The sequence below is a fragment of the Juglans regia genome, chromosome 4 (assembly GCF_001411555.2).
Source record: "Juglans regia cultivar Chandler chromosome 4, Walnut 2.0, whole genome shotgun sequence".
Taxonomy (NCBI): domain Eukaryota; kingdom Viridiplantae; phylum Streptophyta; class Magnoliopsida; order Fagales; family Juglandaceae; genus Juglans; species Juglans regia.
Genome location: NC_049904.1, coordinates 14,948,992 through 14,962,013, shown reverse-complemented (window position 1 = coordinate 14,962,013; position 13,022 = coordinate 14,948,992). Strand labels below are relative to the sequence as shown.

The 13,022-nt window shown below is 36.9% G+C and overlaps 2 protein-coding genes across 3 annotated transcripts; both read right to left on the bottom strand.

Annotated features, from left to right (window-relative positions):
• Nucleotides 1-4,715: 4,715 nt before the first annotated feature.
• On the bottom strand, nt 4,716-9,182 carry LOC109022027 (G-type lectin S-receptor-like serine/threonine-protein kinase At1g11330). 2 transcript variants are annotated; one of them, XM_035689900.1, is made up of 7 exons: nt 7,766-9,178; nt 7,487-7,597; nt 6,274-6,425; nt 5,979-6,189; nt 5,560-5,797; nt 5,320-5,470; nt 4,716-5,154 (listed from the first exon to the last, which is right to left on the bottom strand). In XM_035689900.1, exons 1-7 carry the CDS (start codon nt 9,045-9,047, stop codon nt 4,846-4,848), a joined length of 2,454 nt encoding a protein of 817 aa, XP_035545793.1. In that variant the 5' UTR covers nt 9,048-9,178; the 3' UTR covers nt 4,716-4,845. The 2 variants fall into 2 exon arrangements, with proteins under 2 accessions (XP_035545793.1, XP_035545795.1); XM_035689902.1 differs by lacking the exon at nt 4,716-5,154 and having other exon boundaries at nt 5,372-5,426; nt 7,766-9,182.
• Nucleotides 9,183-10,693: 1,511 nt separating this feature from the next.
• On the bottom strand, nt 10,694-11,616 carry LOC118348177. Its single transcript, XM_035689181.1, has 2 exons — nt 11,362-11,616; nt 10,694-11,164 (listed from the first exon to the last, which is right to left on the bottom strand). Exons 1-2 carry the CDS (start codon nt 11,614-11,616, stop codon nt 10,694-10,696), a joined length of 726 nt encoding a protein of 241 aa, XP_035545074.1.
• Between the last annotated feature and the right edge of the window lie 1,406 nt (nt 11,617-13,022).

Here is a 13,022-nt window from a genome sequence, read left to right as displayed (position 1 = left end):
AGGTGCAAATTAAGGCAAAAAAGGCAATGATTACTTGAGTGAGATGAGAACCACTTGATTAAGCTAAACAATAATTGAGGCTGTTGCCATGTAATTCTAGATCAACCACCATTAATTATATGTGACATGATCAATTATATATATATTATATATATATATATATATATATATAGCTAGAGTACTAGTCCTTCCAGGTAAATATATAGAAGATATTTTCGTGGTGGGAACAAGCGTGCACTGCAGTTTATATTATTAGTTGACCTATAAAATCACTTACAATATACACCTATATATAAGTGAATAAATATAATAAAATCACTCAGTGTGCTACAAGCAAACTAAACAGCCAGCTTGTTAATTTCCATCCTAGCTAGCATAGTACTATCACAAAATGTTGCATTATTATATATAATTGTTAATATAAATATTAATTTTACTGCATGCATGTCGATTGATTTTTGAAATTATCTAATAATTAATTTTTGTGTGTGTGTATGTTTGAATTGTAACATGGAGGATTGATTGCATGAACTTTAAGTTGCAAGCTAGCCTTAGTCATGCTAATTAGTAGGATATATATATATATATATATATATATATCCATATGAACAGAGTCTCACCTGCATTTATATATATATATATATATATATATATAGCTAGAGTACTAGTCCTCAGGTAAATATATAGAAGATATTTTCATGGTGGGGGCAAGCATGCACTGCATTAAAAATGGCTGATCATGATCATCTAGCTAGAAAGCGTTAGATGGAAGATAATCTCCAACTACAATATTAATAAACTTGCAGTAAACTTTTGTCAATGTAATGAACTCTCTCATCTAAGTCTGGTAGTGGTTGAGCATGCAAATGACAAATATCATAGCAGTTTCAATGTCAAATAAAGGCTTATGTGCTGAAAATAAAAGCCACACAATGATGATTTTAATGACTTCTTTTTTCTTTCTCTTGTTTGGGGCTCAAGTACACAGATAACAACTTCATATACATGGACTCCATATGAAATGCAGTCATTCGGACTATGGACTGTAAGTACTTCAAGATAAAATACAATAGTCATTCGGTTCTATGAAAGCAATATTATACCCAGCCAAGAAACCGATCAGCGGCAGCGTTAGAGAGAGAGAGAGATAGATGGAGCCTAAAATAGTGAAAGATAACTCACCGGCGTCGGCTAGGCTGCGAAAAGGCGGCGAGGTGCAAGACAGCAACCGGAAACAACGTCCCTGCGAAGCCTCGAGTCAGAAAGAAAGAGAGAGAGAGAGATAGATCGGTGGAGCCCAAAATGTGAAAGAGAAACTCACCAGCATCGGCTAGGCGGCGAGGCGGCGACAGCAACTGGAAACAACCGTGCGAAGCCTCGAGTCAGAGAGAGAGAGAGCGAGACAGAGGGGCAAAACTCGCGGGGGGGAGGGGAAATAATAGGGAAATTAGGCACCGGGGGGGGTAAATTTAGGTTTTCATTACTATGCAGGACTTATTAAGGCGACCTAGATGTCGCCGTAATAAGCAAGATGGATAGGATTTTAAGTTTTTGCGACAAGATTATTAGCGGCGTCATAAAATCGCCAGAAATAATAATTTGTAGCAACGACTTTTTTCTAATGATAACGGCTCCGTTGCTATACATAAGCGTATTGGGGACAATCTTATTTCTGGCGAAAATAAATAGCCAGAAATAATGATCTATTCCGGCGATTTTCCTATGGACACAAAGGATTTACCATAACAGTAAAATAGGCTATTAGAGGCTATATTTATGTCGCCGGAAATAAAGATAGCTGGAAATGACACTTTTTCTTGTAGTGATTTTCTTCAAACTGGGCAAACTTCAATGTCCTCTCAATTGATCCCTTACAAAATGATGCAAAATGATCAATTATGCCACAAGCCACGCAACATTTTGAACTAATCTTTTTGTTAAACTTGCATTGTAACGCCCCGTACTCGAGGGTCCGGAGAGTTAACTCATGTCACTTAAAAATCATTTTCCTTCCACATAGTACATATTCTAATCTTTCCCAATCGCACCAAATACTCATATATTTACATCAATTACTCCAGAATAACTATTCTAAGACGATACAAAATTTAATATAAACATCAATCTCCCAACAAATCACATCATCAGAGCACAACATGCTTACTGAATGAAAATCCTCAATACCCATATAAACCTTCTATGCATAAACCATCATTCTTAACTCTTCTCACCCATGCTCCATATCCTTGATCCTCAACTGAAACATTCAAATCATCTGAAAAATATTGGGGAGATAAGGGGTGAGTTATCAACAACTCAGTAAGCAGAGAACATATACTAGCATGTAAACATGAGCCTTTTCAGAAAGTTCAATATGCAGAAACAAAACATTTTATTTTTATATGCAGATCTCAGAAAACGTGTTATCAGAAAATCAGAGCGACTTTTCAACATTTCATACTCAAGTCAACAATTCATATTTGAGGATCCATTTCATATTCAAAAACACTTTGGCATAACATAACTGAACATATTCATCTTATCATATCATATACCATGTTTAACCCCCGTGGTAGGGTTGTGCTATCCCCGGTGGCCAAACCAGGCAGTATCATGTGGTGAACTTCCCCTTTTTCAATCTCGGAGCCCCGAGTGTGCACACAGGAAAGAACACGTAAAAAGACCACTTTGTTTCCAAAGTGGGTGCACTCATATCATATCATGGTGGTACCAACCATATCACGTGAACAGTATCATCATATCAGAACCATATTCAGAACAGATAAGTATGCCAAAGTTTTATCATATCCATATCATATCAAAACACGTGCGAAACATATTCATATCATTTCTATTTGATCAAAAACAGATCCAAATCATTTCATATCACATGCATAAAAATTTCAATGATATCATATTCGCTCTTTTGCATATTTCAGAAACATGTCAAATATTGCTCATGTCTACACATTTCTTTTCTCTTTCATATGTATCTCATGAGGGAATGCAAAACATATACTGAGGTTGTTTTTCACTTTTTCTTTTTAAAACAACATGCACATTTTTACAAACTAACCTCGGTTCATTTCTTTTTATGCAAATCTAGCATAGGAACCCCGCTTACCTGGACGACTTAACCTTTCCAAAATTTTCCTCAAAAATGTCGAGCCGACTATAGATCGTCACCTATAAAAATAATGACGTAATTTCTGTAAGTTTCCAATCAATCACGTATTTCGATTTTTAAGCCTAAACTTCAGAATTAGCCTATTTTAATTCCTCAAAACTTAAAACCCTCGTAATTCTAAAAATATGTCATCACTTTCTAAAATCATCAATATCCGCCACAACCCATGTCATACACGAAACACCAATATTTAAACTCGAATAGCCAACAAAACTCCTAGTCTAAACCAATCATACTAACAACTCCATCACCCAGTCCAATCAACCCCGTTACTCCTCGGACTCAGTCCGGCAAAACCAATCAGCAATTAAATACAGTGTAATGTGCTAGTACAAAAATATATTAAATTCACGAGAATTCTTAGGAAAATACTTACAGTACTATATAATAATTTCTGAAGGATCCCGGAGGCGCAAGAAGTGGAAAAACAGCTGCAGCACAGTGCAAAATACACTGTGGCCGTCGGTCACAGATACCCACTTTTCAACGGGTGCAAACGAAGACCAGAGATTGATAGGATAGGACCCAGGGATGTCGGTGAAGCTAGTGGTGGTGGTGGTTGGCAGTGGGTGGTGGCGCAAATGGTGGTTTTAGGCCAAATATACCCAAATCGGAAATGGGGTTGGATGTGCTTCACCGGTGACGGATCGGAGATGGAGTTGGGTCCATTGGGTTGCTAGGAGGTCGAGGATGAAGTGGTGAAGAAATGGTGGCCGGTGGTGGCGTGACGGCGGCGCTGGAGTGAAGAGAGCGCCGTGGCTTGGTGTGGTGCGTGGGGGCTGTCGACGGCGCGAGGGAGGCTGGGATTTACGGGGAAGGGTCGCCGGCCGGTGGGGGAGCGAACGGGATGGGCGGTGTCGCGCACGGGGAAGGGGAAGGGGAAGGGGAAGCCTGTCGCGCGCGAGGGGGGAAAAGCTGGGGGAAAGAAAAAGAAGAAAAAGAATAAAAGAAAAGAAAAAGGGAAAAAGAAAAATGAAGAGAAAGAAATGAGGTCCAATCCTCACATCTTGGGTCACAGAAAATGATCCAACAAAAATAATTTTAAAACAGAAAATCCATTAAAATAAATTAAACGTAATGATACAATGAAAATAAAATAATTAAATCTCACAATCAATTAATTTAAAAAGAAGAACAATTTAAATGTACAACAATAAATAAATAAATAAATAAACATAACAATTTAATTTTCACAATTTAAAGATCATAAAAGAAACTATTTAAAATATCCGATAATTTTAAAACAAGAGAATAAATTTTTGAATTATTAAAATAATCCTTCAATAAAAATACACTAAATTACGGGGTGTTACATGCATTATACAAATTTAGCAGAATGATCAATTTGCAAAATTTGTATTAAACTATGATATACTTTGAACTAAGCTTTTTGTTTCATAATCTATTCAAACGTGTAATTATTATATTTTATTAACCTATAATTATCCAAAGGTATTTGCTAAAATTTGTTTTTTTATGCAATAAATTATTCATTAATCAATTTGTTTTTACAAATCCATATGAATTTTTGTGAAGAAATTTTTCACCCAATTAGGCGAACGTGCTTTGCTACTGTCCTAGTATTGAAAATGTGTTTAAAATCTACAACTTGTTCAGTACAAAATGATTGCTTTACACTTTCAAGAGCACGCCATGCTTCATCTACCATGAACCAATGTTTCAGTGACATCGTTGATAGAGCAAACAATTTGGTTGGGGTGAGAGAACTCATTTTCTGAGCTAATTTGATTTGTAGTAAATGCTGGCCTCCTTGGCTGAGGTAGATCAACAATCTCACTTTTTAGCATAGAAATAACAATAGATACGGTTGGTCTATCTTTAGCAAAATCTTGTACACACAACAACCCGACATGTATGCATCTCAAGATTTCCTTTTCAAAGCCAGATTTTGATATTTTGGGATCTACTAAGGTTGACAAGTTCTCCATGTTCCACATCTCCCATGCCTAGAAAGATGAAAATATGATTAGAGAAGATTCATTATCTTGTATATATCTATCATTGGAGAAGATAGTACGCATGTTTTGAATGCTCCATTGGTATATATATCAACTTGGGAAACAAGCAATTGAGCATTTAAAGAATGGAGAAATGAGATAAGGAAGACTTACATATCCTAAAAGGCTCCAAGTCTGCTCATCGTGATAAAAATTAGAGTTTTTCCTTCCGCTTACTATCTCTAACAACAACACTCCAAAGCTGAAGACATCCGATTTTTCTGAAAATCGCCCCGCCATTGCATATTCAGGAGCCATGTAGCCACTTCAACAGTTAAATACATCCAAACTTTATTATCCATAATATCAACATTAGTATATGATTGAATTCAACAAATAAAAGCTGGTACTTACTATGTTCCGACAACCCTTTTTGTATTGGCCTGGTCTTCATTGCCTCCAAAACTTCTTGCCATTCCAAAGTCTGAAATTTTTGGATTTAGCTCTTCATCCAACAATATGTTACTTGGCTTTAGATCCCTATGAATAATCCTTAATCTTGAATCCCTGTGAAGATAGAGTAGACCTCGACCAATTCCTTCAATAATGTTGAAACGTTTCTTCCAATCCAGCAGTTCTTGTTTGATTGGATCTAATGAATTTAATTTAAACAGATCAGAAAAATAAAGTGAAGTTGAATTTCATAATATATAGTAATGAAGGCAATATTTGTAAAGATAGTCATAATAAATTATGTCATGTATACAAGCTAAAATACCACAACCGTAGAAATCATTATTCGTCTTGTGATGTAGGGCATAGAATGAACTAACCAAAAAGAAATGCGTCCAAACTTTTGTTTGGCATGTATTCATAGACTAGCAACTTTTCTTCTCCTTCAACACACCCGCCAAGGAGTCTAACAAGATTTCGGTGTTGGAGTTTAGAAATCACAACCACTTCATTCATAAACTCTTCTAGCCCTTGCCCTGAAGTTCTTGCAAGTCTTTTTACGGCAATTTCTTGTCCATCTAATAATTTTCCCTGTAAACAAGCACCAATTCGTTGAGTACATATTCAAATATATAGTACTACTAAGCAATAATCCTCTCCAAGCACAACCCTTACCTTGTATACAGGACCAAACCCGCCTTCTCCAAGTTTGTTAGACTGGTGGAAGTCGTTTGTTGCACTTGCTAGCTCCTCAAGGCTCAGTATCGGGAGTTCTTGGAGTTTATCTTGGTTTTTCTTGTCTACAAGATTCTTTTTATAATGAAATCCTGGATAGAACAATTATAAGTTTATGCTTAATTTTCTTCTCTCACTAGTTTAGCTCGTCATAGTGATAGAATTTATAATATAATAGAAATTGAGAGGTGAGAGAGAGAGAGAGAGAGAGATAAGCTAGCTTTAAGGATTACATCTAATAATTTATAGTTGTTAATGAATTGAATACAATGTATTCGCCTCTATTAATAAGGTAAATCTCTTGATAAATAATTTCATAATATGTTCTCTCGATGAAAAATCTTGAAATCTAAATATAGCCTCGGTAATTATCATGGCAATGGGATGACAATTTTATGGACAGTAATAAAGCGAAACTTATAAATGTTGAGGCAATGATAATTTCAGAGCTATAGCCAACAAAAAGTTGAGAATAGGCCAAACCAATAAAAAGCTAATAATACGCCCAAAAATTGGGTCAACAATGGGCTAAAGAAGGCATTAATCAATTATGGGATATCATAACAATGGGCTTTAAACCATGCTCTTTACAGACCAAAAGGGAAGATTCGGTTATCAAAGAACTAAATGAAAGAGGTTTACATCTAATAAAGCCAAATTAGTAGGAGATGTATAGATATAATATGGAATTGAAGTTTTAGGTGTGTTTACAATTGTGGTGGATAAGAGGCTTTTGAGATATTTATGTGGCTAATTAGGTGATGGTTAAGGATATATATAGCCAAGAGGGTATAATGGTTTTGGAGGTTACTTTGACAAAGTTAAATTTACAATAAAAATAACTTTATAATTTGATGAATTACATGAAAATACGGCAGTTTGTGAGATTACTTTTATATAGTACATTTGTGGCTAAAGTATTTTTCTAAAAAGAATGTTGTGACATGGATCGTAATTTTGGTTCATCTAATTCTAGAGGATTGGGTTGATGCGGCTCATAAAGTTGGTTGAAGAAAATGTGTTAGCCAACAACTCTAATACTCGTATGAAGAAAATGTGTTAGAGTAAAATAGAAATTGAGATTGAATAGAGAAAAGGGGGGAGAGAGAGAGAGAGAGAGAGAGATACTTGTATTAAGGAAAGTGCATTTTACCTTTGCTACGTTTTGCCATCCACCGGCATAAGAATAAAGTGCAAATGACCGTGAAGACTACTCCCATGACCACAGTGACTATGACGATTACTTTCCCTTCTTCCTTTTTATCTGTAAATCAGAAACATCAAACTACATTTATCCGATGTAAGATCTAGAATAATGTTCTTTTGTTTTATGTTTTTTTGGGTCATTATATTTAACTGTTTCGAACTGCAAGGAACGAGGTAACTTTGATTCGTAGATATAAACTTGGATGGAGAAAAGAAAGCAACCTACCGAGTTCTGAATATGCCACACGAACATAAAGATCAACTCCGTGGCTGGAAAACTTCTGTGAGTCTATTAAATCTCTGGTCCATGACATACACCCAATGCCAGCTTCGTATGCATAAGCTATACAAGAACAGTCTTCCAAGCATCGGTATCTGCATTCATCCTCAAAAACAGATGACCAATTTGCCAAACTTGGCGTTTTCATCATCGTTACCTTTAAAAACCCATCTTTTTTGTCTTCTTTACCACCTGTGCTCACTTTCATACACTGCAACGGTGTCCTTCTCACGCATCCACTAGTCCAATCTCCTCTATTCCATTCTTCTTTATTCTTTGGTTCAAACCCCTCTAAGCAGCTGCAGATTGGTTTATTTTTTGGGTTACAATTTCCAAATGCCCCACACTTGCCGTAAACATCACACTCAGACGTCAAAGACGACCACGAGCCCACCCAATCCTTGCCATTAATGGAATAAGTTTCCAATAAGTTTCCTTCTTCGTTCAAGACATAATGGACTGGCAATGACTTGTTTGAAAACTCATAAGTAAAATAGAATGATCCCTCTTTGTCATCTACAAGACTAAATCTATTGAGATGTCGAGCTTTCATGGTTGGTACTCCAATAAAGATCATACCATTCCATGGACCACTGCGCCAATAAGGGCTACTACCATTCCAAATAAATATTTCAGGAAGATTAAAAGAGTAAGTACCAGCAGAAAAGGTTCCAAAGGCTGGATCTGACGGGCTCTTCCATGAGGTGAGCTGAACGTTCTTGCCTGTTGTTGCATTAGTACTCAGTTTCATTTCTGGCAACCACGAATTAGAAGGATGTTGGAAACTCTCCCATGTGATTAACCCCGTTGTGTTTTCTTGTAAGACAAGGTTCCCGGTATCTAGAAGTCGTGCGCTCATATTGAATACAGCACTTGTTACGTTTGATGACCACAAAATCGTCTTTTCTCCATCCAATACAACTAGATTGCCGTCTTCGGATATAGTAAGAATCCCGGAGGTGGTCTTGAGGGGCTTGTCTCTGTTAGCAACCCATATGATAGGAGACTCAGAAACTTTAGCATACCATATCCCAACATAGCGATAGGTAGAATTCGCAGGGCTAAAAAATCCCAATTTGAACTCACCGCCATTGGAGATTATGGTTTGATCCGAGTCTTTGACAAAGCTAGGTGCTGCGATGGTGTCCGTGGCATGGCCGAACTCTAAACAAAAGGAAGACAGCAAGACAAGGAAACATGACAAGTTTATGCTTCGAACAAGTCGCATAGCGCATCAACTGCTTCTTGTTTGTGAAAATGAAGAATTTTGATGCCGGGAGCATTAGTGTTTCGTTGCTTCTTATCTTCATACCTTTCTTTGCCTGATGTAATTATCAATAGCCTCCAACTTTAGAACCTGCCGTTGTCAAACACGTGTGCTTGACCGTTGTAATTATGTAGTCGCCTTTCCATCTGCTGTAATTATTGATTGACTTGTAGAATACTTTTTTTTTTTAAGCAACAGTATTTTTTTCAACTCGACACTTCAGTTTTATGTTTAATTATCGGAAAATGATACTTTATCCTACATGGTCTTGACTTTTCGTTTTTAATGGCTCGTCTATTTTTTTATTTAATAGTTAATGAAATAACTAATTGATAAATTAATATATTTATTTTCTAAAATATTTAAAAAATATTTTTTTTAAAAAAATACAAATACAAATGCATCGTGAACATGGTCAGCAATACATGCCGGGCGGCTGACAAAGCATCATCATTAATTAATTCATCTGGTTCAATTCTATGCTGCCGCCTTGGACCCAAGGTCAAAAATTACGGAATCCAGTAGGGGAGTTTTCTAGGAAAGTGGCTATCTTTGGATAAAGCTATGTCAAATCCATTATTGGGAAGTCGACCATTGTAGCTGTAAAGAAACTTTGCTCCTGAGTCGGAAAGTTCTTGGGAGGCACTTGATGAGGACGTGTTTGTTATGAACCCGATTGTAATGGGTGATGTTGATGTATCTTTTGTGTGAATTGCTTGTAAAGGAGAATGCAGTGAGTGTAAAGGCTACTAGGTGAATGAGTGAATAAAAATGCACATAGAATGTTTGATAAAAAGCTCAATAGAGCCCTGGTATATTGCTACGGCACTACAAGAAAAATGGTCTTTTGTGGCTATTTAATTGCGGCGAAAAGGTTATTTGTGACCAAAATAGACTCATTTTGACTGTAAATAGTCATTTCGCTGAAATTAAATGGCCACAAATAAGCAGTTTTCTTGTAGTGCGGGTTCTTTGAGGGACCCAACCTCCATTACAGAAAATGCAACTCAAAACAATATCTTCCAGGATGAATCTTGCCTCTCATCCCTGGTCCTCCATATGCCCATGCAGAATAAAAAACCACTCATATAACAGACTGACACGTGTACACTAATGGTAGGTTTGGGGGGTGAGATGAGAATTTTGTGTTTTGTTTTGAAGTTTAAAATATTAAGTTTTAATATTATTATTGTTTTGGGATTTGAAAAAGGTGTATTGGAATTTTAAAAAGTTGAATTGTTTATTATATTTTGTATGGAGATTTGAAAAAGGTGTAATGATGAGATGAGATGAGATGAGAATTTTGTGTTTTGTTTGAAGTCCCAAACCTGCCCTAAGTAACTAACTACTAAAAGTAAAACAACTACAAGGAAATGAAAATAACATAAGGCTCCTATGCTGAAATGCTGCTACACTGAAACGGTGTGTCTGGATGCCCTGAAATGGATCGTTCCCACTTTTTTTTTTTTTTGATATAAACATTACTACCTTCATTAACAACAAGAGTCGGTCGTTACAAAGTTTTTCTACAAGAATATCACTAGCTATTTCCACAGGACTATCCTCAATCCAAACCTTTTCATCTCCAACAATAAGAGCTAATCTTGCTAGTTTGTGTGCAGTGTGTTAGCCTCTCTATACACAAACCGAACATCCCAACTCAATCTCCCATTCATAATTCTCCTCACATCATCAATGATACAACCATATTCAGCCCCTGTTTCTTCCCCACTCTTAGTAGCATTCACTATTATTAAAGAGTCCCCTTCCAACACTACATCTGAAAATCCCATTTCACTACAAGAGGTTACTGCCTTCCTTAATCCTAGAGCTTCAGCTACATACGAGTTGCTGTTATGAGCAAATCTTGAGCAGAGGCAAGCAAGAATCTCCCCATTTGAGTCCCTGACAACCACTCCAATTCTCACGCATTTGTTCTTTGCATCCACGGCAGCATCCCAGTTTGCTTTTATCACTAATCCACCTGGTTTTTCCCATTTAGTCACACTCTTATTAGCATTGCTTCTCACCTGGTTTGTCTGTAGTTGGTCCTGGGCCATCTTGTATTCAGCTAGTCCCTGCATTGCAGCACAAATAATAACTTTCGGGTGATCAAATTTTTTTTCAAACAGCAGTGAGTTTCTTCTCATCCAAATATTCCTCATGATACAAGCTACCATTTCCACTTCATCTATTTTAAGAGGAGCATTAAGCTTTCCTCACAGTTCTTCAAAGCCAAAATCTGAAACACCCCATTTATGCACTGGACTATTACCTTCAGACCACACATCTGAGGCAGCTGGGCAGCTCCACACGACATGCATTGTTGATTCAGGTTCCGTCTCACATATTGGACATTTATCAGATTCGTTGATCTGTTTTTTGTACAGATTTTGTTTGTAGGCAACAAGTTAAGAGCTACCCTCCACAAGAAATGCTTCACCACATTTGGGACATTTAAACCCCATATAATCTTCCATCCATTCCCAGCTTTGTTTCCCCTTGAGGTTTCCCCTTTCCTCTTTCCCATATCTTCATGTTCTAGATGATAAGCACTCTTAACAGAGAACTTTCAATCTTTTGAGCATCCCCACACCAATCTATCTATTGATCCTCATTTACTCAAAGGAATACCACATATGATTTCAGCTTCCTCCACATTAAAAGTATTAAAGATAAGGTCCTTTTTCCACACGCCTTCTTCAGTATCAATAAGCTGCTGCACTTTAGCATCAGCAGGCAGATTTTTAATGGTTGATTGTACACGATGGGAAGTTTGAGTTGGTAGCCATTTATCCCTCCAAACACTTATGTTACTACCATCTCCCACTCTCCACAAAAGCCCCTTTTTCAGTAACCCCATTGAAGACCACAAGCTTCTCCTTATAAAAGATGACCCATACCCTAGATTAGCATCAACCATTCCCACCTTCTTGAAATACTTCTCTTTCATAATCTTTGCCACTAGGGAATCAGGTTGTTTTAACAATCTCCAGCATTGCTTTGCAAGCATTGCCTTGTTAAAATACTCAAAATCTCGGAAGCCCAAACCTCCATTACTTTTTGATTCTCCCATGTTAAACCAACTCCTCCATTGAATCTTCTTTTCATTTTGTTTATGGCCCCACCAGAATCTTGTCAATAGGGATGCTAGTTCTTTGCACAGTTTTTGTGGAAGTCTGAAAACACTCATAGAAAATGTAGGGATAGCTTGCACCACTGCTTTTAATAAAACCTCTTTTCCTGCCTGTGAAAGGAAGGAGTTCTTCCAGCTACTCAATTTTGTCCACACCCTTTCCTTCAAACTCCTAAAGGTATTGTATCTTGATCTACCCACCATGGTTGGGAGACCAAGATATATTTCATAACTACCACATATAGAAACCCCAGCTGCCCTCTGAATAATTGCTTTAGAAGCACCGGGAGTATTTGAACTAAAAAACATGGAAGTTTTCTGCATATTAAGGCTTTGACCCGAGGCTTGTTCATACTTTTTCAAAAGGTTTTTAATTCTCATCCACTCCTTTACCTTTGCTCTTCCAAAAATTACACAGTCGTCAGCAAAAAGTGGTTGGTTGATTCTACTTCCCGCTCTTAACACATTCACTCCTCTTATTTCCTCTCTAGCATCAGCTACGTTAACCATCGAACTTAACCCTTCAGTACAAATGATAAATAAGTAGGGGGAGATGGGATCCCCTTGTCTTATTCCCCTCATGGGTTTCAACATTTTCCCGGGCTCCCCATTGATCAGGATTGAGTAAGGGTAGGTTTGGGGGGTGATATGAGAATTTTGTGTTTTGTTTTGAAGTTTAAAATATTAAGTTTTAATATTATTATTGTTTTGGGATTTGAAAAATGTGTATTGGGATTTGAAAAAGTTGAATTGTTTATTATATTTTGTATGGGGATTTGAAAGGGGTGTAATGATGAGAT

Bases quoted from the DNA above. Each gene is read 5' to 3' on its own strand.
- LOC109022027 (XM_035689900.1), bottom strand. From the start codon at position 9,047: ATGCGACTTGTTCGAAGCATAAACTTGTCATGTTTCCTTGTCTTGCTG. The intron at 5,798-5,978 runs GTTAGTTCATTC...TAAATTCATTAG, and splicing joins TTTGGACGCATTTCTTTTTG to ATCCAATCAAACAAGAACTG. The intron at 5,471-5,559 runs GTAAGTACCAGC...TAACTGTTGAAG, and splicing joins AAAAGGGTTGTCGGAACATA to TGGCTACATGGCTCCTGAAT.
- LOC118348177 (XM_035689181.1), bottom strand. From the start codon at position 11,616: ATGGGAAAGAGGAAAGGGGAAACCTCAAGGGGAAACAAAGCTGGGAAT. The intron at 11,165-11,361 runs GTAATAGTCCAG...GCTGCAATGCAG, and splicing joins CTCAGATGTGTGGTCTGAAG to GGACTAGCTGAATACAAGAT.